The sequence below is a fragment of the Symphalangus syndactylus genome, chromosome 4 (genome assembly GCF_028878055.3).
Source record: "Symphalangus syndactylus isolate Jambi chromosome 4, NHGRI_mSymSyn1-v2.1_pri, whole genome shotgun sequence".
Taxonomy (NCBI): Eukaryota; Metazoa; Chordata; class Mammalia; order Primates; family Hylobatidae; genus Symphalangus; species Symphalangus syndactylus.
Window position 1 is genome coordinate 21,344,862 of NC_072426.2, and position 25,006 is coordinate 21,369,867.

General features: G+C 37.3%; 1 protein-coding gene across 2 annotated transcripts in view; it reads left to right on the forward strand.

The window, feature by feature from the left end:
* Positions 1-3,719: 3,719 nt before the first annotated feature.
* The window catches only part of IMPG1 (interphotoreceptor matrix proteoglycan 1), a 169,398-nt gene continuing 148,111 nt past the window's right edge, over positions 3,720-25,006 (forward strand). For both annotated transcript variants that reach the window (XM_055274210.2, XM_055274211.2), the window contains exon 1: positions 3,720-3,960. In XM_055274210.2, coding sequence (XP_055130185.1) covers positions 3,894-3,960 — 67 coding nt within the window. In that variant the 5' untranslated portion in view covers positions 3,720-3,893. The remainder of the gene's footprint in view (positions 3,961-25,006) is intronic.

Genomic DNA, 25,006 nt, shown 5'->3' on the forward strand with positions numbered 1-25,006 from the left:
ACAGAGCCCTCAGAAATGATGCCGCATATCTACAACTATCTGATCTTTGACAACCCTGACAAAAACAAGCAATGGGGAAAGGATTCCCTATTTAATAAATGGTGCTTGGAAAACTGGCTAGCCATATGTAGAAAGCTGAAACTGGATCCCTTCCTTACACCTTATACAAAAACTAATTCAAGATGGATTAAAGACTTAAATGTTAGACCTAAAACCATTAAAATCCTACAAGAAAACCTAGGCAATACCATTCAGGACATAGGCGTGGGCAAGGACTTCATGTCTAAAACACCAAAAGCAATGGCAACGAAAGCCAAAATTGACAAATGGGATCTCATTAAACTAAAGAGCTTCTGCACAGCAAAAGAAACTACCATCAGAGTGAACAGGCAACCTACAGAATGGGAGAAAATTTTTGCAACCTACTCATCTGACAAAGGGCTAATATCCAGAATCTACAATGAACTCAGACAAATTTACAAGAAAAAAACAAACAACCCCATCAAAAAGTGGGCAAAGGACATGAACAGACACTTCTCAAAAGAAGACATTTATGCAGCCAAAAAACACATGAAGAAATGCTCATCATCACTGGCCATCAGAGAAATGCAAATCAAAACCACAGTGAGATACCATCTCACACCAGTGAGAATGGCAATCATTAATAAATCAGGAAACAACAGGTGCTGGAGAGGATGTGGAGAAATAGGAACACTTTTAGACTGTTGGTGGGACTGTAAACTAGTTCAACCATTGTGGAAGTCAGTGTGGCGATTCCTCAGGGACCTAGAACTAGAAATACCATTTGACCCAGCAATGCCATTACTGGGTATATACCCAAAGGACTATAAATCATGCTGCTATAAAGACACATGCACACGTATGTTTATTGAGGCACTATTCACAATAGCAAAGACTTGGAACCAACCCAAATATCCAACAATGATAGACTGGATTAAGAAAATGTGGCCCATACACACCATGGAATACTATGCAGCCATATAAAATGATGAGTTCATGTCCTTTGTAGGGACATGGATGAAATTGGAAAACATCATTCTCAGTAAACTATCACAAGGACAAAAAAACCAAACACTGCATGTTCTCACTCATAGGTGGGAATTGAACAGTGAGAACTCATGGACACAGGAAGGGGAACATCACACTCCGGGGACTGTTGTGGGGTGGGGGGAGGGGGGAGGGACAGCATTAGGAGATATACCTAATGCTAAATGACGAGTTAATGGGTGCAGGAAATCAACATGGCACATGGATACGTATGTAACAAACCTGCACATTGTGCACATGTACCCTAAAACCTAAAGTATAATAATAAAAATAAAAACAAAAAATTTAAGAAAAAAGCAAAAAAAAAAAAAAAAGAAAACTATTAAGAGGAAATTGTTTTCAGAAATTGAAACTGTTGATTTCTTTCCTAGAGAAAGAAAAAATATTTCACAACAGGGTTAGAAATGTAAGTATAACATAGAACTATATAGCAAACCAAGAGAGAGAGAAGTATTTCTTCAGCTAATATGAATGTATTTTAGAAATATTTATGTATAAATATGTATCTAGTCTATTGCATTCTAATATCATTTTTTCTACATATAATTAAGGAAAAATAGATTCATCTTCCACCTAGTTCATTTCTTATTTTCAAATACATTGTTATAAGCAGGCTTATATACCAATTGATGGTAATTTTCTTTAAATATTACCAAAATAATCTGTAGTTGAAGGTAAGAGCTAAAAATCCATTACCTTTGACCACCTCTGAATACCCCGAGAAAATAATGTTTAAGGAATTTTTTAAGTATAAAGCCACAAGAAACCATAAGAAAGAAGACAACAGTAATAAAGTTTTAGAATTTCTACAGCTGACATTTTCAGTATCTAAATGAATGTTGTTTTCAACATAGAATTCTATATCCAGCCAAACTATCAACCAAGTATGGGGGTAGATGGAAACCATTTTCAAACATGTAAGATTTTAAATTTATCTACCACAAACTTTCAGTAATGTACTAGAGCAGTTTCTCTGCTAAAACAAGAGATTAAGTTAAGAAAGAAGACAATATAGGATCCAGAAATCACAAGATCCAACACAAGAGAGAGGTTGAAGGAATCCTCAGGATGATTGTGAAGGGCAATCCCCAGATGACTGCTATGAACAATGACAAGAAATTAAATAATACAGACTGGAGAGGGTTAGAAAGCCCTGGGAAAGACAGACTATTTGAGGTGTTTGTGTGAAGAGATTTACATATCCAGGAGAACATTTGGGGATAATTTATTATTTTGTATTTAGAAACTAAAAAAAGCTTTTTTTTGAGACAATTGCAAAAAGTATCATAGAAGGATAGTGGTGAAGAGTATAGGCTCTTGGTCAGGTGCTGTGGCTCACGCCTGTAATTCCAGGACTTTGAGAGGCCAAGGCTGCTGGATCACTTGAGCCCAGAAGTTCAAGACCAGCCTGGGCAACATGGTGAAACCCCATCTTTACAAAAAATACAAAAAATTGGCCAGGTGTGGTGGCATCTACCTACTGTCTCAGATACTCAGGAGGCTAAGGTGGGAGGATCACCTGACCCCATGGAAGTTGAGGCTGAAATGAGCCAATGAGCCAAGACCATGCCATTGCACTCCAACCTGGGTGACAGAGTGAGACCCCCATCCCAAAAAAAAAAAAAAAAAAGAGTGTAGGCTTTTGAACCAGACTCTTTAGGTTTAAATCCTAGCTCTGCCACATATACCTTATTCTCCTCAAATTTAAAAGAGACAGTATTAATAGTACTTATATTGTAATATTGAGGAATCTATGGATAATCTATGGACATCTCTAAGAACAATGTCTATCCACAACACAAGAGCTCAATATACAGTAGTAATTGCAGTGTGTTTCATGACTCAGCAATATGTAGCATGTATACAGTCAAAATAATATAAAATCAAATATTCAAAAACTGAAATTACAATAATACTGATGAAGAAAGATGGAAAGATGTTTATGATGAGTAGAAAGGGTGTGTGTGGAAGTAAAGTTATTCTCAATATCCATTATTTGGTAATACTTAAAAGCAAAAACCTCCAAAATAGTAATAGAGGCATGTTATTTAGAAGTGCAAATGACACTGCTAGAAGAATTAGCTTGATGAAGTAAAAATGGCTCCCCTTTGAAAGAAGGCATGGGTAGAAGGCACAATTTTTTCTTACAAACTTTGTAGAAAAAAAGTATTTGACCCCTTAAACTCAGTGCATACAGATTTTAAACATTAAAACCGGACTTAAATCAAAAAAGCCACCTGTATGTAATTCCAAATCAAAAGCAATTTATGAAGCAGAACATAGAAGAGAATGGAGACAGTTTCGCTATCTGCGGAGACTGATACATACTGGATAACCATATACTTTCAGGGATAGCAATTAAGCTGTTTTAATGGATGTTTCTTGTACATGTTATTTTAGAAAACATCTGACCCTAACTCTCAGCCTTATTCTCTGTTTGGCAGGACTTCCCCTGGCTCTCTGTGTCACTGTAACAGGCGAATAACTAAGAAAAAACTGTGTCTGTAGACACTTGTTTATAATGGCATTCAGGGTCCTGGAGCTAGGCTGGCAGATGCTCCTCCAGAAGGTTAATGAGATAAAGGTTCCTCCAGCTGGCCCTTAAGCAGAGATTACACCTGAGGGAAAGAAAAGCCGATTATTCCAGAAACAGACACTGCTACATGTACTTCATAAATTAACACCCTCATAAAGGTAAACCAAGAAGGTTATCCTCAATCATCTGGTATCAATATATAATTATTTTTCACATTTCTGTTACTTTTTAATGAGATTTGAGGTTGTTCTGTGATTGTTATCAGAATTACCAATGCACAAAAGCCAGAATGTATTTGGGAACTAGAAGAGCTATTTTGGTTTTTTGGATTTTTCTCCAAGTTCAAGGAACCAAAGGTAAGTTACTTAAATGTTTATTTTTAAATTGCTTATCTATAAAATCTACTGATAGAAGTGAATATTTAGAACCAACAAGGCTACCAATTTATCTCACAGGCTAGTATATAGTAGGCCTTGAATAAATATTGCTTGATTGATTGAATAATTATCAGAAATGATTTTCACTTGATTTGATATTTACTACATGATCTCAAGTGCAGTAAATATTAACAAAATAGGAGAGATGAATGCATCCTATTTGCTGTTTTAAAACATTCATTGAAAATTCTTATTATTAATGCAAATACCATTAGTAGATCAGTGAAACTAATTCCATTTATCCACTGAAACTCAACAAATAAAACCTAAAGATAAAATTAATGTTTTAAGTCATTTATGGTCAACAAAAAAAGGCATTTCTTACCTTCTCACAACGAAATCATGAGTTGCTTTCCCTTAGAAAATAGCAAGTGTTCTTCATCTTCAGGGTTCATGATGACAACCAACTTCGAAATTTGGTTGTTTTTGAAGTTGTATGCATAAAAGTACTAGGCAATATATAAGAATGACATAGCTTCACGATGATAAACATTTTAACTAAAGTATTGGTTTGGAATATCCATGAAAAAGTAAAATTAATAGTCATTGCATGTGTAAGTCACAAAATAACTGTGATTCCATCAGCTATTTTATATGAAACTTCTCAGTGATTGCATTTGGAGGGAGAAAAAAATTTCTGGAAAAGATTTCTTCATGTTTTGTCACCTATAAACAATAGTGAAAGAAGCAAAGTTTATTTACTTTTTCATTAAATTATCAATTATATATAAATATTTACATTTATAAAATCATTTTAATTATAAATAAATAATGAGATTTGGGTATATTCTGAACTGAATCTGATGAAGTAAACCAATTTGACTATTTCATAGACTTGATCAAGCAATTCAGCTGTGTTAAATTTTTTGTTACATTAATTCTGTTAATTTAACGATTTTTTCTGTTTTCATATATTGCATATCAGCTATTATACACAATTCCAAATATATAATTATATATAATTTTTATATATAACAATTATATATGTCATATAATTATGTATAATTATATATATAATTCTAATGTATTATGTATACATATAATTTAATATATGTAATATATTATACATATAGGAAGTGAAATGAAATAAGCTTATCAAAAAGACTCCCATTTGTTATATGCTTAGTTCTAGGAAACAATGTCCAATAATTGCATAATAAAAAATCCTAATGTGTTACTTGTTTTTTTTAAATATAGATTTAGGGAGTACAAGTGCAGTTTTGTTACACCCATATATTGCACACTGGTGAAATCTGGGCTTTAGTGTAACCATCACCTGAATAGGGTACATTGTACTCATTAGGTAATTTTTCATCCCTCATTCCCCTTCCACTCTCTCATCTTTTTGAGTGCCCAGTGTCTATTTTTCCACTCTCTATGTCTTTCTTGTGTACACATTATTTAGCTCCCACTTATAAATGAGACCATGTGATATTTGACTTTCTGTTTCTTAGTTATTTCACTTAAGAGTGGCCTCTAGTTCCATCCAGGTTGCTACAAAAGATTATTTCATTCATTTTTTTGGCTGAGTAGCATTCCATTAATATATAACCATATTTTCTTTCTTCATTCATTAGTTAATGTTCACTAGGGTTGATTCCATATCTTTGCTATTGGTAATAGTGCTGCAATAAATATTCAAATGCAGGTATCTTTCTGATATAATAATTTATTTTCCTTTGGGTAGATACCCAGCAGTGGGATTGCTGGATCAAAGGGTAGTTCTATTTTTGGTTCTTAGGTAAATCTCCATATTGTTTTCCATAGAGGTTGTACTAATTTACATTTCTGCCAACAATGCATAAGCATTTACTGTTCTCCACATCTGTTATTTTTTGACTTTTGAAAAATAGCCATTCTGACTGATGTGAGATAGTATCTCAATGTGGTTTTAATTTGCATTCCTCTGAGATTAGTGACATTGAGCTTTCTTTCATATGCTTGTTGGCCATTTGTATGTCTCCTTTTGCAAAATATCTGTTCATGTTCTTTGTTAATTTTTTAAAATAATTTTACCTTTTATTTTAGATACAGGGCATACATGTGCAGGTTAGTTACATAGGTATATTGCATGATGCTGAGTTTTGGGGTACAATTGACCCCATCATGCAGGTACTTAGCACAGTACTGAAGAGGAAGACTTTCAACTCTTGTCTCCTGCTTGCCCTCTTCCCTCTAGTAGTCACAAGTGTCTATGGATGCCATCTTTATGTCCATGGGGACCCAGTGTTTAGCTCCCACTTATAAGTGAGAACATGCAGTGTTGGGTTTTCTGTTCCTGCATTAATTTACTTAGGATAATGGTCTCCAGCTTTATTCATGTTGTTGCAAAAGACATGATTTCATTTTTGTTTTTTTTTATGGCTGCAAAGTATTTTATGGTGTATATATACCACTTTTTTTTTTCAATCCACCAATGATGGGCACCTAGGTTGATTCCATGTCTTTACTGTTGTGAATAGGGCTGTGATGAACTTGCAAGTGTGTGTGTCTTTGCGGTAGAATGATTTAATTTCTTTTGGATATAAACCCAGTAATGGGATTGCTGGGTCAAATCGTAGTTCTGTTTTTAGTTATTTGAGAAATCTTCTTTGACCACTTCTTGATGAAGTTATTTAGTTTTTTCTTGTTGAGTTGTTTGCATTCCTTATAGATTCTGGATATTAGCCCTTTGTTAGATACATAATTTGCAAATATTTTCTTCCATTTTGTGTGATATCTATTTACTCTGTTGAATGTTTCTTTTACTGTGCACAAGCATTTTACTTTAATTAAGTCCCATTTGTCTGTTTCTGGTTTTGTTACGTTTGCTTTTGAGGCCTCAGTAACAAATTCTTTGTGTAGGCTAATGTCCAGAAGAGTTTTTCCTAGGTTTCCATTTATAATGTTTAGAGTTTTAAGGTCTCATGTTTAAGTCTTTTATCTATATTGAGCTAATTTTTATATACAGTGAGGCATATTGGTCCAGTTTAATTCTTCTCCATATGGCTATCCAATTTTCCCAGTACCATTTATTGAATAGTATCTTCTTTCCCCAGTGTACATTTTTGTCGACTATGTCAAAGATGAACTGGTTGTAGGTATGTGGGTTCTCTACTCTGTGCCATTCTATACATATTTTTTATATCAGTACCATGCTGTTTTGATTACTATAGCCTTGTAGTATAATATGAATGTGATGCCTCTAGCTTTGTTCTTTTTTTGTTTTTTCTATATGAGCTCTTTTTTGGTTCCATATGAATATTAGTATTGTTTTTTCTAATTCTGTGAAAAATAGCATTGATATTTTGATAGGATTGCATTGAATTCAGAGATTGTTTTAAGAAGTATGGCCATTTCCTGGTGCGTTGGCTCGCGCTTGTAATCCCAGCACTTTGGGAGGCTGAGGTGGGTGGATCTCTTGAGGTCAGGAGTTCAAGACCAGCCTGGCCAACACGGTGAAACCCCACCTATACTAAAAATATAAAAATTAGCCAGGCATGGTGGTGGGTGCCTATAACCCCAGGTACTTGGGAGGCTGAGGCAGGAAAATCACTTGAACTCAACAGGGGTGGAAATTGCAGTAAGCTGAGATCATGCCACTGCACTCCAGTCTGGGTAACAGGGCAAGACTCTGTCTCCAAAAAAAAAAAAAAAGTATGGCCATTTTAAAAATATTGATTCTTCCAATCCATTACCATCAAATGATTTTCCATTTGTTTGTGTCACCTCTGATTTCTTTCAGCAGTGTTCTGTAACTCTCCTTGTAGATCATTATTGGTGTGTAGAAATGATACTGATATTATGTGCTGATTTTGTATCCCAAACCTTTACTGAGTTCATCTATCAAATCTAGGAGTCTTTTGGAGGAGTCTTTAGGATTTTCTACGTATAAGATCGTATCATCAGCAGCAAACAGATAATTCGACTCCTTCTTTTCCAATTTGGATTCATTTCTTTCTTTTGCCTGATTACTCTGGCTAGGACTTCCAGTACTATGTTGAATAGGAGTGCTTAAAGTGGGCATCCTTGTCTTGTTCCAGTTCTTAGGGGCATGGTTTCAAATATTCCCCCATTAGGTACGATGTTAGCTGTGGGTTTGTCATATATGGCTTTAATTATTTTGAGGTATGTTCCTTCTATGTCTAGTTTCTTGATGGCTTTTATTGTGAAGTGATGCTATATTTAATCAAATGCTTTTTCTGCGTCTATAGAGATGATCGTATAGTTTTTGTTTTTAATCCTGTTTATGTGGTGAATCACATTTATTGATTTGTATATACTGAACCGTCTTTGCATCCCTGAAATAAAGCTCATCTGATTATGGTTATTGTCTTTTTCTTGTGCTGTTGGATTCGATTTGTTACTATTTTGTTGAGGATTTTTGCATCTATGTTAATCACGGATATTGGTCTTTAGTTTTCTTTTTTTGTTGTGTCCTTGCCTGGCTTTGGTATCAGGGTGACACTGACTTCATAGAATGAGCTAAGGAGGATTCCCTCCTCTTTGATTTTTTGAAATAGTTCAGTAAGATTGGTACCCATTCTTTTTTGTATGTCTGGTAGAAATCAGCTGTAAATCTACCTGGTCCTGGGCTCTTATTTCTTAGGAGATTTTTTTATTACTGATTCAACCTCACTATTCATTATTGTTCTATTCAGGATTTCTATTTCTTCCTGGTTCAACCTTGAGAAGTTGTATGTCTCCAGGAATCTATCCATTTCCTCTCGGTTTTCAAGTTTGTGAGGGTAGAGATGCTCACAGAAGTTTCTGATGATCTTTTGTATTTCTGTGGTATCAGCAGTAATGTTGCCTTTTTCATTTGTGATTGTGCTTATATGAATTTTCTTTCTTTTTTTCTTGGTTAATCTAGCTGGCAGTCTTTCAATATTCTTTAGCTTTTTGAAGAATCAACTTTTCATTTCATTGATGCTTTTTATTTTTTTTAGTCTCCATTTAATTTAGTTCTCCTTTGATGTTTGTTATTTATTTACTTCTTCTACATTTGGGTGTGATTTGTTTCTATTTTTCTAGTTCCTTGAGGTGTGACATTAGGTTGTTAATTTGTGATCTTTCTATCTTTTCATGTAAGCATAAAACACTATAAACTTCTCTCTTAACACTGCTTTGGCTGTATCCCAGAGGTATGTTGTGTCTCCATTTTCGTAAGTTTCAATTTTTTTTTTATTTCCATGTTAATTTTGTCATTGACCCAGAGATCACTCAGGAGTAGGTTGTTTCTTTCCTTACATTGTTTTGAGTTCCTCTTGGGATTGATTTCTAGTTTTATTCCACTATGCTCTGGAAAGATACTTGATATAATTTCAATTTATTTAAATTTACTGGTTCTTGTTTTGTGGTCTGACATATGGTTTTTTTTGGAAAATATTCCACGCACTAATGAGAAGAATGTATATTCTGCAGTTGTTAAGTAGAATGTTCCATAAATGTCTGTTAGGTCCATTTGGTCTACAATACAATTTAAGTCCACTGTTTCTTCGTTGATTTTCTGTTTCAATGAGCTGTCTAGTATTGCCAGTGAAATGTTAAAGGCCCCCAACAGCATTGTATTGCTGTCTATCTCTTTTGTTAGGTCTAGTAGAATTTGTTTTATGAATCTGGTTTTGAGTGCATATATAGTTAGAAATGTTATATTTTCTTGTTAAATTGACCCTGTTATCATTATATAATGACCTGCTTTGTCTCTTTTTACTGCTGTTGATTTAGTGTCTGTTTTATTTTGTATAAGTATAGCTACTCCTTCCCACTTTTGGTTTCTGTTTACATAGAATTTTTTTTCTACCCCTTTAGCTTCAGTCTATGAGTGTTTTACCAATTAGGTAAGTTTTTTATAAGCAGTGTATCATTGGACCTTGTTTTTTAATCCATTTCACCAATTTTTATCATTTAAGTGGAGCATTTCATTCATTTACATTCAAGGTTAATATTAATATGTGGAGTTTTCTTTCTGTTATACCGTTAACTATTACCTAATTGCTTTGTAGTCTCAATTGTGTACTTTTATAACACCTGTATTATATTTATGTTTGTTTTTATGATGGCAAACACTGTTTTTTCATGTCCCTTAAGCATTTCTCATAGGGGTGGTCTAGAGGTGACAAATTTTCTTAGCATTTGCTTGTCTGGGAAAGACTATTTCCCCTTCATTTATGAAACTTAGTTTGTCAGGGTACAAAATTTATGGTTGACAGTTTTTCTTTATGCAGTCTGAAAATAGGCCCTCAGTCTTTTCTGTTTTTAAGGTTTCTGCTGAGAAGTCTGCTGCTAATACTATGAGATTTCCCTTATAGGTGATTAGAGGCTTTTCTCTTGCTGATTTTAGGATTTTTTTCTTCACACTGACTTTGGATAATCTGATGACTATATATCTCTGTGAAGTTCATTTTGCGATGTATGTTTCTGGAGTTCTCTGAGCCTCTTATAACTGGATGTCTAAATTTCTAGTAAAATTAGGGAAGTTTTCCTCAATTTCCTAAATTATATTTTCCAATCTTTTTACTTCTTATTATCCCTCAGAAATACCTATTACGTATAGGTTTGGATGTTTTACATAATCCCCCACTTCATGAAGGCTTTGTCCTTTTTAAAAATTTTTTATTCTTGTCTGACTGGGTTAATTCAAAAACCTGCCTTCAAGCTCTGATATTCTTTCTTTCACTTGGTCTAGTCTATTGTTAAAACTTTTTACAGCATTTTGTAATTCCTTCAATGAATTTTTCATTTGCAGACATTCTATCAGGTTTTTTATTTTAAATATGTATCTCTTTAGTAAATTTCTTATTCATGTCTTGAACTGTTTTTTCTGATTTCTTTGTATTTGTTTTCAACTTTCTCTTAGAGCTTATTAAGCTTCTTTAAAATCAGTATTTTGACTTCTTTATCTGGTATTTCAAAGATTTCATTTTGGTTAAGATCCATTGTGGGAGAGTTAGTGTAATCTTTTGGGGATCCTGTAACCCTCTGCTTTTTCACCAGAGTTTCACAGAGATTCTTCTTATCTGCATAAACTACCTCTTCTTTTGTTTTTGAATTTATTTGCATTTGGACAGGATTTTTTCCCCTTCAGGATGTAACTATAATGTATGTTGTATGTTGTATAACATACAACACATGTGTGGCTGAACACAACACCCACATCTTTTCTGGAAGCAGTGCAGTTACTCTCAGTCCATAAGCGGGAAGCTCTTGAGCACCAGAAAGCACACACACTCTGGGTTCCTTTGTCCAAACTATAATGTATAATGTATGTTGTATATACATTATAGTTACATCCTGAAGGGAGAAAAATAGTCTTTTGGCTTTGGTTCTGGGTGCTTTCACTGGCAGTGACTCTATATGAGTTCCTTAGTTATAGGCAGCTTTTGTACTAGGCATGTGAGCAAGTTCATTGTCTCCTATGGTGCCAATATGGCAGAGGTCTCAGGAAGCCAGCACTGTGCACTTGTGTCAGCAGATTGTGTATCAGGTTGTGCAGTTTCATCTCCAGGCCAGTAGGTGGTTCTTACTTAACGGGTAAGAGCCAGCTGAAGCAGAAGCTGATAGTTATATGCTTGATCTTTGTTTACCAGGAGAGGTTCTCCATTGTCCCAGGCAATGGGCTGATCTATGGAATGCACGGTGGCCTGAGCTCCCTCAGCACCTAAGTGAGAGACAATGCTGTGTGGAGATGGACTGCCAAGCCCACCCTTGGATACCCCAATGGCAGGCACAAACAAGCCCTAACGGGGGTGGCAAGGGAAGCTCCTGGTGAAATGTGCTGAGGTCTTCCCAGTGAGGAGAGGGAGCTTCCTCAGCTCCATGACCTGGGCAGGCAGAAACACAGTCTTCTTCCCTGTTACATTCCTGGCCCAGCTCTCAGGACACTCAGATTGTACAGACACCACTGCCTATCTCCAAGCTCCAATTTAGCCAACAGCCATTAAAAAAAAAAAAAATGGTTGCCCCATGGCTCTCCACTAAAATGTCTGTGGTGCAGAACCTCCTCCCTCAGCCCTGTTTTATGCAACAGGAACACTGCCACTCCATGTAGAGAAGGGGAGGCACCTCACTTTTCCTGCAAGCCCCAGCCTGGTAAGCACATAGCCAGCAGGGATGCAGTAATTCCTAGTAGCCCTAGAATGACTGTCCTCCATTCTGGGAGTTTATTCTAGTCATCCCTAATAGCCCTAGAATGGCCATCCTCCATTCTACCCCTAGAATGGCTGTCCTTCATTCTAGCAAGGTTACACATGCTGTAACCTTCAGGAAGAGCAGCCACAACTGTATCCACAACAGTGGGTGGAGTAGGGAGATAAGTATTCCCCCTCTCCATTCCTGTGCCTCAGCGCTGAGGCTGCCTGCCTGTTGGGGTGGAACCATACTCTTTCCCATAGGGCTGAACACAACACCCACATCTTTTCTGGAAGCAGTGCAGTTACTCTCAGTCCATAAGCAGGAAGCTCTTGAGCACCAGAAAGCACACACACTCTGGGTTCCTTTGTCCAAAGGGGTGCTCCCTTGGTGCACTGCACTCTCTTTTCCTTTAGGAGCAGCACTCCCTGAGGGCTGGAACAAGAGGAATACTGCAGCTCCCTTGGAGTCACCCAGCTCTATGTGGCTGCTGCAATTTTAGCAGATGCTGGGGAATGCCTGTGAGGGGTTGGCAATGTGGAAACACAAGGGCTGAGATTTCCTGGGCAGAACTCAGTCATTCAATGGATGCAGCCACTGCAGTATGGGTAGAGGAGGAGGACAAGCAACCCTGTACACGCTGGTATACTAGTGCAGTGCCCTCAAGAAGTCACCAAATCACTGCCCACACCAGTGTTTGGTTTCATGAGGACAGAGGAGCTCTCTGACATTTCAGATACCAAGGATCTGCCACCAGGGCAAGGAGAAACAAAAACACTCCCACGAATCCTTTTCATGAAATACCAAGCCCCTTTGGGTTTCATCTCTGACAACCTCTTGCTTCCTTCTTTTCCTGTGCCCTAGTTTCTTCTGGTGAGTTCTCCACTAGGCTCCAGCACTTTCCTCTTGAAATTCTGTGTAAAATTATTCAACTGTAATTTTGAGTCTTCTTTCTTTTTCTTATTTTAATTTATTTTGTTTTATTTATTTTATTTTTTTGAGATGGAGTCTCACTTTGTCACCCAGGCTGGAATGCAGTGGCACCATCTCAGCTCACCACAACCTCTGCCTTCTGTGTTCAAGCGATTCGCCTGCCTCAGCCTCCCGAGTAGCTGTGACTACAGGTGCCTGCCACCATGCCTGGCTAATTTTTGTATTTTCAGTAGAGGCAGGGTTTCATCATGTTGGCCAGGCTGGTCTCGAACTCCTGGCCTCAAATAATCCACCCACCTCAGCCTCCCAAAGTGCTGGGATTACAGGTGTGAGCCACTGCAAGTCTTCTTTCTAAGGAGAACTGGCATCCATTGTCTCCAGTTAGCCATATTGGGGGAAAAAAAAAAAACCTAACTTGCTACTCATTTAGGGCTTTTTATTTCATAAGAATCTTAGATGTGTTAGATCTGTGAATATACGTTAATCTTCAATTAGCGAGGTCTATATTAATTAAGGTTTTATCTCAGCCAACTGGTTTCTTATTTGTAACCAATTAACCACCATGAGTATATTTACATAGAAAATTGTTTGGGGAGAGAAAAGAAAGTTTCAATTCAACACAGCTAGCTGCTAAGCATAACGATTGGGTGTTTAGCTAAATTCAACATTTCATTTTAAAAGATACGTAGTTTTAAAAAAATAAGAGATGAAAATTACGAATAGTAGTTCCACCCAAACACAACCTATGCTAGCACTACTTTTTCTAGGTATGTGTATTTAATTTTTAGGTAATTGCAGTTCTACCACACACAAATTTTATATCAGCCTTTTTGTAGTTTTATCGCGTCATATAAACGTTCCACATTGCCATCTAATTTTGACAAGCATCATTTTATTGGCTGCATAATGTTTCTTTCAGTAAATGTGTCAAGATTTGCTTTATCTAAGTATCCAACAAAAGAAAACTAATTGTTACTAATTATTTTGTTATGGCAAATAACATTGTAATAAAGAGCTTTGCGCATAAGCCTCAGTATTTAAGACTCAGCATAAATTCACTGAAGTAAAATTCAGTCAAAGCACTGTAAACAGCTTTATGGTATTTGATTCATATTGCCAAATTGTTTCTCAAAAGTTTTTCTATGCCCCTAGATGACTTTTTACCAATTTGATTCTACAGAATGCTTACCATATACCCAATACTGTGCTAGATACAGAATATATAATGATTTAAAGACATACCAATATTTCAAAAGGCTTCTTTTAAGCTTTGCAGATTCTGAATGTAGTTTATCACAGATACATAAAGGTGAGATAGCTTTGATTTCAAAACATTCTTTAAATAAAATTGTTTTAGCACAACAAAAGACAGTTGAAGAGCTCAAAGAACAATTACTTCATAAAGACACCAAGGCTCCTTTCTTTGAGGTTCATAATGGAAATACCAGTTGCATCTGATATGTGCATCACTGCTTTTATGTTCTTGCTTTTCCATTTCACATAAATAATTTCATTTAATTGCTTGTGACATTCAATGTATAAGAGAAAGAGAAAAAAGAAAATTTACCCTTGGCAAGTCCTAAAATGGAAATCATGTTTATCTTAGTATGTGTCTTTTGCACTACATTTGGTTATACTAAATGAAACACTTAACTAAGTTATTATTAGTTCACTAAGATAGGATAATTATTTTAGTAGCTGTGAAATGTCAGGGAATTTGCATTTTAAGACACTCCACTTCTTGCCAACCCTTTACTATTGGTGTATGCTCTCATTTCATGAAACTACACAAAAGGTATTTTGCTTCATTGTGGTTTCATTAACAGAGAACATACCTGAGATAGCTACCTGATGGCAGACACATTAACTGTACAGCCCCTATACTTTGTTCATCTGTGCCAGTCTCAGGTCAGTGTCATTCAAAGGTCCCAGACAGACTTTCTTGTTCAATTGTATCTGAGAGGATGTCCTTAAAGTTGAAATTTACATAGGTAAATTGAAGATACTTCATGTACAAATGAACAATCTGCGGCAGCACACCTGAAACCATTTATTAGATTATGTATTTGCTTTAGTAATAAAAAACACTTGCTGCCTTGTGGCCCCTTTATGCTCGTGTCACTAAGGGACTATTGCATGTGAGAGCTAATTAAACAGGGCTGAAATGACCTACTACTTTCTTAGCCATTTCTGTTAATCATGAGAATGCAACCACCTTGAACATCAGCTGCATTTGCATACTAATTATGTCTGGAAATTCAGATTCTCTATACCTTTGGTGTCACTATCATTTGCAAATATTTTATTCTGTTTTAAAATAATTCACCTGAAGCAAGAAAGTTTATTTTTCACAATAGTCTCTAGGCTTATATTTTGAGAATACACGTTGTAATGACCATACTAAAAGTCCTGACCTCCTCACTATATTATCAAGTATCACACTCAGGGGTAACTGAGGTCTCCATCCACACCACCCCTTCTTGCTTAAGGGTAGAAAAGACCTCTGCAGTCATGCGGAAGGAACTTGTGATACCAAGCCTTAGAAAAGCACAAAGCAATTTGCTGAAAGAAAAGAAAAACTCTGACAAAAATGTGATTTTTAATCTTCCACAGTGGACAGATTTCAGCAACCACTGGACCTAAGTTCTCTGTCTAAGAAGATCATTTCATCCAAGGCTAGGATTTCAGCCTTACAAAACAAGAGCACCAAGGCAGATGAAACCTGTGATAAAGGAGGAGGGTGCACTCTGCTTTGAGTCCAAGGCAACCTCCAAGCTTATCTCACAATGAGTTGATGAGGTTGATTGGCACAGCCCTGGTAATGGGAATTCATACATGGAAATGCTGCTGTCAAGCTCTGAACTAGCAGCAGAATGTGCCACTGTAATTATTTACTGAGAATGTTCCGCTGTACTTATTTACTGAGAATATTCTCCCTCTATTGCTCCTCTCTTCCAGCCATAGGGAATGTAAGAAGAATAAGAAAGAGCTACAGAACAGCAATGCCGCCTCGAAGCATATGGTTGTATTCAGTCAATAAATATTTTCCCATTTACATTCAGTCATTCTTGAGGGAACAGTGTCTGTGTGCCTTTGTAAAGTCGTCTTAATTCATTCCGACTTCATTTTCTTCATTCAGCCATGTTAATTCTCTTCACCATAGCCAGCATCTATTTTCATAATTGCCCCCAGGAGAAGAGTTAAGGAAAACTAAACCAAAAGAAATTTTGTGGAGAAAGTCAGAACCTCAAAATTAGTGAAAAGTTTCTGCTTCAGAAATATTTTAACTACATGAAGAAAATAACACACGTAGGACTAATTTGTCTGTCTTAAGCTTCCTGCTGCATTTATAAACAAGCAAATGACACATTTAATTAAGTTGAACTATGAAATACTATGACACTATTATTAACCCATTGTACCCAGATCAGATTAGACCTGATCAAAACACTTTCTGGACAGTAATTATATTAACAATCATTTAAATTAACATATCTTTTTAAATAAAAGTTCAAACTAATTTGCGTTCATTTATGGTTGGAAACCTAAGGCAGAGAGTGCTAAGTAATATTTCTGAAATCATTTGAGGTGAGAGGGTTAGAACCAAAGTTGGGATGTGACCTGTATCCAGTTTTATCTTACATCTACTTGATCTATTAATAATAATCAGTCCACTATAATATGATGAGAGGACTTAGTGTGGTTTTTACTATTAACTCAAAAGCCAACTTTCCTCTGCTAACACCACCAGATGACTGCTGGTTCTGGGCCATTTCTAACATCTGTTTTCATAACTGATCTCAGAATAGCTGGTCAGATCCTTCAGCTCTGTGCTAGAAATGGAGGCACCTATCTTATGGTTTCTATTTTTCATTAAAAAATAAATGCGTAACGTCTTGAACTCCTGAAAGAACTGGAGCTGTTTATTGATAGTGTCATTTTAAATGCCCATGACTAAAGTCTAAGTTTAGTAGTAAGTAGCTTATTTAACAGTGTGTTATGTATCTAAAGGCAAGACATTGCTTAATGGGTGTAACTTGACAAAATGGGAAAATCTCTTCAAAACCACCCCCCTCAAAAATATCACTCCCCCCACCCCACTATCAAAACACTGAAATTTCACCTCCAGATCTGCAGTCTTTTTAGCTTCTGGAGATATAAGATTCTGAAACACCCCCTTTTCAATAATTTCCCTGCCTTCTTTCTATTGGATCTGATCCTATTATCAAAACATCAGTCCCTCAGCCTCTGCCATTTTGTCCGATTCTTCAGCCTATTCCAGGCCTCAATAGGCTCACATAAATCCTAAGTAATATAGTTTGCCACTGAACCACTCTCAACAGTCTTCTTGGTGGTACAATAGAAATCTTGCTCTTTGACCTCTGTCCCATTGGCTTTGTTAATTTCACTCTGGGAAAACTTAGCTTTTGCTTTTTCTACTCTCATTCCTGAGCCTACAAGTTTTACTAGAGAAACTCAAACAGAGGGTTTCCACGAAACAAGTTCCTGCACTATAAAGTTAGCTAGGCCCTACAAGCTATTCCATAGTCATATTTATATCTGATTCCCTAAACTAGTCCCCTAGCCAGATTTCCAAAACTTCCCTCTCCCGTTGAGCTTGCAGCATGATTTCCCTTCATTCACAGAAGCAGTGATAACAATGTAGTTAAGAGCAGAAGCTGTAAGGCTTGCACAGATCTTCATTCTGCACAGAACAGCTCTGTCACTTACTAATTTTTTTACGTTGGCAAATTGCTCAATCTCAAATATTACTCCCACTTATGGTTTTCTTGCCTATAAAATAAAAATAATAATAGCCATGTCTGCCTCGAAGAGCTAAAGTTTTTAACAAGGTATCTGCTACAAAGATGCTCAATAAATGCTAACTCCTAAGATGGCTATAGCAACTACCACTGTTACTATTATCACCTCCTTCTACTTACTGAAAAAATAGAAGTCATTTGACTTCATTTGAAGTTTCTTCTTTCTACTTCAAAGTTTCTCTGAGTTTATCCAAACACTTACTCTCTTTGTTTCAGAGAGAGTAAAATGAATTCATGTCTTTGCTAATGTTATTTCTAACTACCTATGACTTTAACTCTATTTACAACCAATTTCCATAAGATCTTCCCAAAATGAAAAAGCAGCCTATGGATTGGGAGAAAATATTTGCAAACCATGTATCTTGTAAAGGGTTGAGAGGTCTAAAATATGCTAAGGACTCTCAAAATTCACTGGCAAAGAAACCAAACCAAATCAAACAATGAAAAAAACCACAACCCTATTTTAATTAATTTTATTTTATTTTTACTGAAGCACAAATTTATTTAGAAAAAGAAACAATCTAAATGATTATTAAAGTTTATAACATGCAGCTATTTAAAGTAAAAGTTTTCAAAGACTAGTGGTGACTTGGAAAGATGACACAATGTTATATTAAAAATTTTACAAACAATATGATCTCAATTTTGAAACATATAGGTACATAAATAATGCACAAACAAAAAATTGAAAAAAAAATATGTGAATATGCCAGCGATTTTATTTCTGGGTGATTTTTATTTTCTTCATCATACTTCCATCATTTTAAATGTTCTACAATAACCATGTACTACTGGGATAGGAGACAATTAGGGGCTGGTTAGTCAAATAGAGAGAGAGGGTATCAGAAGAAGGGTAGAAGAGGGCAATGTTCACAGGCACAACCACAGGATAGTACCTACACTGCCTCTGCAGCTCATAGGAAGATACGTGGTTAACAACTTCCCCTTGTGCCAGGATGTTGCTCAGAAGGGACTGTCCCAACTTAGGCTCAGGTGCAACAAATCACCTTAAATGTCCTTAATTTAGCCCAGCTCATTATAATGTCATTAACATGACATTAGCATTGTGGTTTTAGCCATCCCCCACAATGGGTTTCACTTAGGCACTCATGAGTAATAACCAAGATGGAGTCCTTCTGGTCAACCCCAGACAGGTGCAAATGCAATACCCTTAAGAAGGAATTTTACCCCTCCCATTTGGGCAGAACCCACAGAAGACTTCTTTGTCTTTGCCACATAAAAGACTCAGAACTCAGCCCCATTTCTGGCAACCTGCATTCAGGTCCCTTCTCTTTGCTGAGAGCTTCCCTTTTGCCTAGTAAATCATATTCTGTTCACTCTCTGGTGTCCACATGCCTTATTCTTCTTCATCGTGGGACAAGAACTCAGACCTAGCTGAACTAGGGACTAAGCAAACTGCAACATTACTTTTTAAATTTAAAAACAGATGAATAGATACCGTTCCTGTGATAGTGAGTCTCAAGAGATCTGATGGTTTTCTAAGCATCTGGCATTTTCCCTGCTTACACTCACTCAGTTCTGCCGCCCTTTGAGGAAGGTGCCTGCCTCTCCTTTGCCTTCTGCCATGAGTGTTAAGTTTGCTCAGGCCTCCCTAGCCCGGCGGAACTGTGGAGCCAAGATGGCCGAATAGGAAAAGCTCCGGTCTCCAGCTCCCAGCCCCAGTGACACCGAAGACGGGTGATTTCTGCATTTCTGCTTGAGGTACCAGTTTCATCTCACTAGGGAGTGCCTAACAGTGGGTGCAGGACAGTCGGTGAAGCGCACTGTGCGCGAGCCGAAGCAGGGCGAGGCATTGCCTCACTCGGGAAGCGCAAGGGGTCAGGGAGTTCCCTTTCCTAGTCAAAGAAAGGGGAAACAGACGGCACCTGGAATATCAGGTCTGTCCCATCCTAATACTGCGCTTTTCCAACGGGCATGGAAAACGGCACACTAGGAGATTGTGTCCCACACCTGGCTCAGAGGGTCCTATGCCCACGGAGGCTCGCTGATTGCTAGCACAGCAGTCTGAGATCAAGCTGCAAGGTGGCAGCAAGGCTGGGGGAGGGGCGCCCGCCATTGCCCAGGCTTGCTTAGGTAAACAAAGCAGCCAGGAAGCTCAAACTGGGTGGAGCCCACCACAGCTCAAGGAGGCCTGTCTGCCTCTGCAGGCTCCACCTCTGGGGGCAGGGCACAGACAAACAAAAACTCAGCAGGAACCTCCACAGACTTAATTGTCCCTGTCTGACTGACAGCTTTGAAGAGAGTAGTGGTTCTCCCAGCACGCAGCTGGAGATCTGAGAACAGACAGACTGCCTCCTAAAGTGGGTCCCTCACCCCTGAGCAGCCTAACTGGGAGGCACCCCCCCAGTAGGGACAGACTGACACCTCATTCAGCCAGGTACTCCTCTGAGACAAAACTTTCAGAGGAACTATCAGACAGCTGAATTTGTGGTCTCATGAAAATCCGCTGTTCTGCAGCCACCGGTGCTGACACCCAGCCAAACAGGGTCTGGAGTGGACCTCTAGTAAACTCCAACAGACCTGCAGCTGAGGGTCCTCTCTGGTAGAAGGAAAACTAACAAACAGAAAGGACATCCACACCAAAAACCCATCTGTACATCACCATCATCAAAGACCAAAAGTAGATAAAACCACAAAGATGGGGAAAAAACAGAGCAAAAAAACTGGAAACTCTAAAAAGCAGAGCACCTCTCCTCCTCCAAAGGTACGCAGTTCCTCACCAGCAACAGAACAAAGCTGGATGGAGGATGCCTTTGACGAGTTTAGAGAAGAAGGCTTCAGACGATCAAACTACTCTGAGCTATGAGAGGAAATTCAAAACAATAGCAAAGAAGTTAAAAACTTTGAAAAAAAATTGGAAGAATGGATAACTAGAATAACCAATGGACAGAAGGGCTTAAAGGAGCTGATGGAGCTGAAAGCCAAGTTTCGAGAACTACGCGAAGATTGCAGAAGCCTCAGTAGCAGATGCGATCAACTGGAAGAAAGGGTATCGCTGATGGAAGATGAAATGAATGAAATGAAGAGAGAAGGGAAGTTTAGAGAAAAAAGAATCAAAAGAAATGAACAAAGCCTCCAAGAAATTTGGGACTATGTGAAAAGACCAAACCTACGTCTGATTGGTGTACCTGAAAATGATGGGGAGAATGGAACCAAGTTGGAAAACACTCTGCAAGATATTATCCAGGAGAACTTCCCCAATCTAGCAAGGCAGGCCAGCATTCAGATTCAGGAAATACAGAGAATGCCACAAAGATACTCCTCGAGAAGAGCAACTCCAAGACACACAATTGTCAGATTCACCAAAGTTGAAATGAAGGAAAAAATGTTAAGGGCAGCCAGAGAGAAAGGTCGGGTTACCCACAAAGGGAAGCCCATCAGACTAACAGCTGATCTCTCAGCAGAAACTCTACAAGCCAGAAGAGAGTGGGGGCCGATATTCAACATTCTCAAAGAAAAGAATTTTCAACCCAGAATTTCCTATCCCGCCAAACTAAGCTTCATAAGTGAAGGAGAAATAAAATACTTTACAGACAAGCAAACGCTGAGTGATTTTGTCACCACCAGGCCTGCCCTAAAAGAGCTCCTGAAGGAAGCACTAAACATGGAAAGGAACAAACGGTACCAGCCACTGCAAAAACACACCAAATTGTAAAGACCATCGAGGCTAGGAAGAAACTATAGCAACTAACGAGCAAAATAACCAACTAACATCATAATGACAGGATCAGATTCACACATAACAATATTAACGTTAAATGTAAATGGGCTAAATGCTCCAATCAAAAGACACAGACTGGCAAACTGGATAAGGAGTCAGGACCCATCAGTGTGCTGTATTCAGGAAACCCATCTCATGTGCAGAGACACACATAGACTCAAAATAAAGGGATGGAGGAAGATCTATCAAGCAAATGGAAAACAAAAAAAGGCAGGGGTTGCAATCCTAGTCTCTGATAAAATAGACTTTAAACCAACAAAGATCAAAAGAGACAAAGAAGGCCATTACATAATGGTAAAGGGATCAATTCAACAAGAAGACCTAACTATCCTAAATATATATGCACCCAACACAGGAGCACCCAGATTCATAAAGCAAGTCCTGAGTGACCTACAAAGAGACTTAAACTCCCACACAATAATAATGGGAGATTTTAACACCCCACTGTCAACATTAGACAGATCAACGAGACAGAAAGTTAACAAGGATATCCAGGAATTGAACTCAGCTCTACATAAAGTGGACCTAATAGACATCTACAGAACTCTCCACCCCAAGTCAACAGAATATACATTTTTTTCAGCACCACACCAAACTTATTCCAAAATTGACCACATAGTTGGAAGTAAAGGTCTCCTCAGCAAATGTAAAAGAACAGAAATTATAACAAACTGTCTCTCAGACCACAGTGCAATCAAACTAGAACTCAGGATTAAGAAACTCACTCAAAACCGCTCAACTACATGGAAACTGAACAACCTGCTCCTGAATGACTATTGGGTACATAATGAAATGAAGGCAGAAATAACGATGTTCTTTGAAACCAATGAGAACAAAGACACAACATACCAGAATCTCTGGGACACGTTCAAAGCAGTGTGTAGAGGGAAATTTATAGCACTAAATGCCCACAAGAGAAAGCAGGAAAGATCCAAAATTGACACCCTAACATCACAATTAAAAGAACTAGAAAAGCAAGAGCAAACACATTCAAAAGCTAGCAGAAGGCTAGAAATAACTAAAATCAGAGCAGAACTGAAGGAAATAGAGACACAAAAAACCCTTCAAAAAATTAATGAATCCAGGAGCTGGTTTTTTTGAAAAGATCAACAAAATTGATAGACCGCTAGCAAGACTAATAAAGAAGAAAAGAGAGAAGAATCAAATAGATGCAATACAAAACAAAAAAGGGGATATCACCACCGATCCCACAGAAATTTTGTAGGGACATGGATGAAACTGGAAAACATCATTCTCAGTAAACTATCGCAAGGACAAAAAAACAAACACCGCATGTTCTCACTCATAGGTGGGAATTGAACAATGAGAACTCATGGACACAGGAAGGGGAACATCACACTCAGGGGACTGTTGTGGGGTGGGGGGAGGGGGGAGGGACAGCATTAGGAGATATACCTAATGCTAAATGACGAGTTAATGGGTGCAGGAAATCAACATGGCACATGGATACATATGTAACAAACCTGCACATTGTGCACATGTACCCTAAAACCTAAAGTATAATTAAAAAAAAAACAGATGAATATTATTTTGAAAGAAATCTTTAACTGAGATAATAAAGAGAAATTGAAGCAAAATGAATATTTCATCTTTTAAATTTGTTATGAAATAGCATGCTAGGCTGTCTAGCCAGGGTGCTTATACTCTCTTTTTGGTATGCAATTTAAGCCCCACTTTTAGGAAGCACTACATGACTACTATATAACCACACCTCACAAGCAGATTTGAATCTCTTCCCCACTGCACATCCCAACCTCTGGTACACAAGCACCCCGGTCCCCACTGCTACATGCCTCATCACATTGCATATGGGTTGTGCAGGTCTGGTTCTTAGATTGTTTTTCCAACTTTTAAGTTCAGAGAAACAAGTGCAGTATATTCAGGTTTGTTGTATAGGTAAACATGTGACATGGTGGTTTGCTGCATAGATCATCCCATCACCTAGGTAGTAAGCCCAGCATTCATTAGCTATTTTTCTTAATGCTCTCCCTCCTCCCACCTTCCAACAGTCCCCCGTGTGTGTTGTTTCCTGACATGTATCCATGTGTTCTCATCATTCAGCACCCACTTATAAGTGAGAACATGTGGTATTTGGTTTTCTGTTGCTGAATTAGTTTGCTAAGGATAATGGCTTCCAGCTCTATCCATGTCCCTGCAAAGGACATGATTTTGTTCCTTTTTATGGCTGCATAATATTCCATGGTGTATATGTACCACATTTTCTTTATCCAGTCTATATCATTGATAGGCATTTACATTGATTCTATGTCTTTGTTATAACACAACCCAATTTTTAAATGGGCAAAGGACCCAAGTAGTTAATTTTCCAAATAAGACATAAAAATGGCCAACAGGTATGAAAAGGTGTTCTAATCATCAGGGGAATGTGAATCCAAACCACAATGAGCTATTACCTCACACTTGTTAGGATGGCAATTATCAAAAAGACAAGAGATAAGTGTTGGTGAGGTTGTGGAGAAAAGGGAACCCTTGAACATTGTTGGTGGAAATGTAAATTACTACCGCTATTTTGGAAAACAGTATGGAAGTTCTTCAAAAAATTAAAAATAGAATTACCATACTATCCAGTAATTCCTTTGCTAGGTGCATCCCCAAAAAATGAAATAAGCACCCCATAGATATCTGTTTTTCCATGCTGATTACAGCGTTATTCACAAGAGCCAAGACATGGGAACAACTCAAATATCCATTGACTATTTTCACATTTCCATCACTAAGTATAATGCTTATTTTAGCTTTTTTCGCTTGTTTGTTTTCTTCTTGTAAATGCTGTTTACCAAGTAAAGAAAATTTCTAATTCTAATTTGTTGAGTTTTTAATCATGAATAAACATAGAAATTTATTGTTTCTTCTATGTCTATTGAGATTGCCAAATGGTTTTTCTCCTTTGATTCATTCATGTGATAAATTGCCTTAATCAATATTCAAATATTAAACCAACCCTACATTCCTGAGATAAATCAAACTGGGTCATACATTGCTTATACATTGCTGGATTCTATATGCTACTATTTTATTTCTAATTGTAACACTCATATTCATAAGCAAGCTCAGACCATAAATTTTTTCTCATACTCATTTTGTCAAGTTTATAAGAGTCATATGAAAATGGAATTACATTTTGCTTGAATGTTTGATAGTACCCACTGTTAAAGCCAGATAAAGATATTCATAGAAAGATATTTGACTACTCAACTTTTTAAGGTTATGATAATATTTAATTATCCTACCTCTTTTTGAGTTATAGTAAGTTACACATTTCTACAAATTTATGCATTTCATATCAAACTTCAAATTTATGGATAAAACATTATTC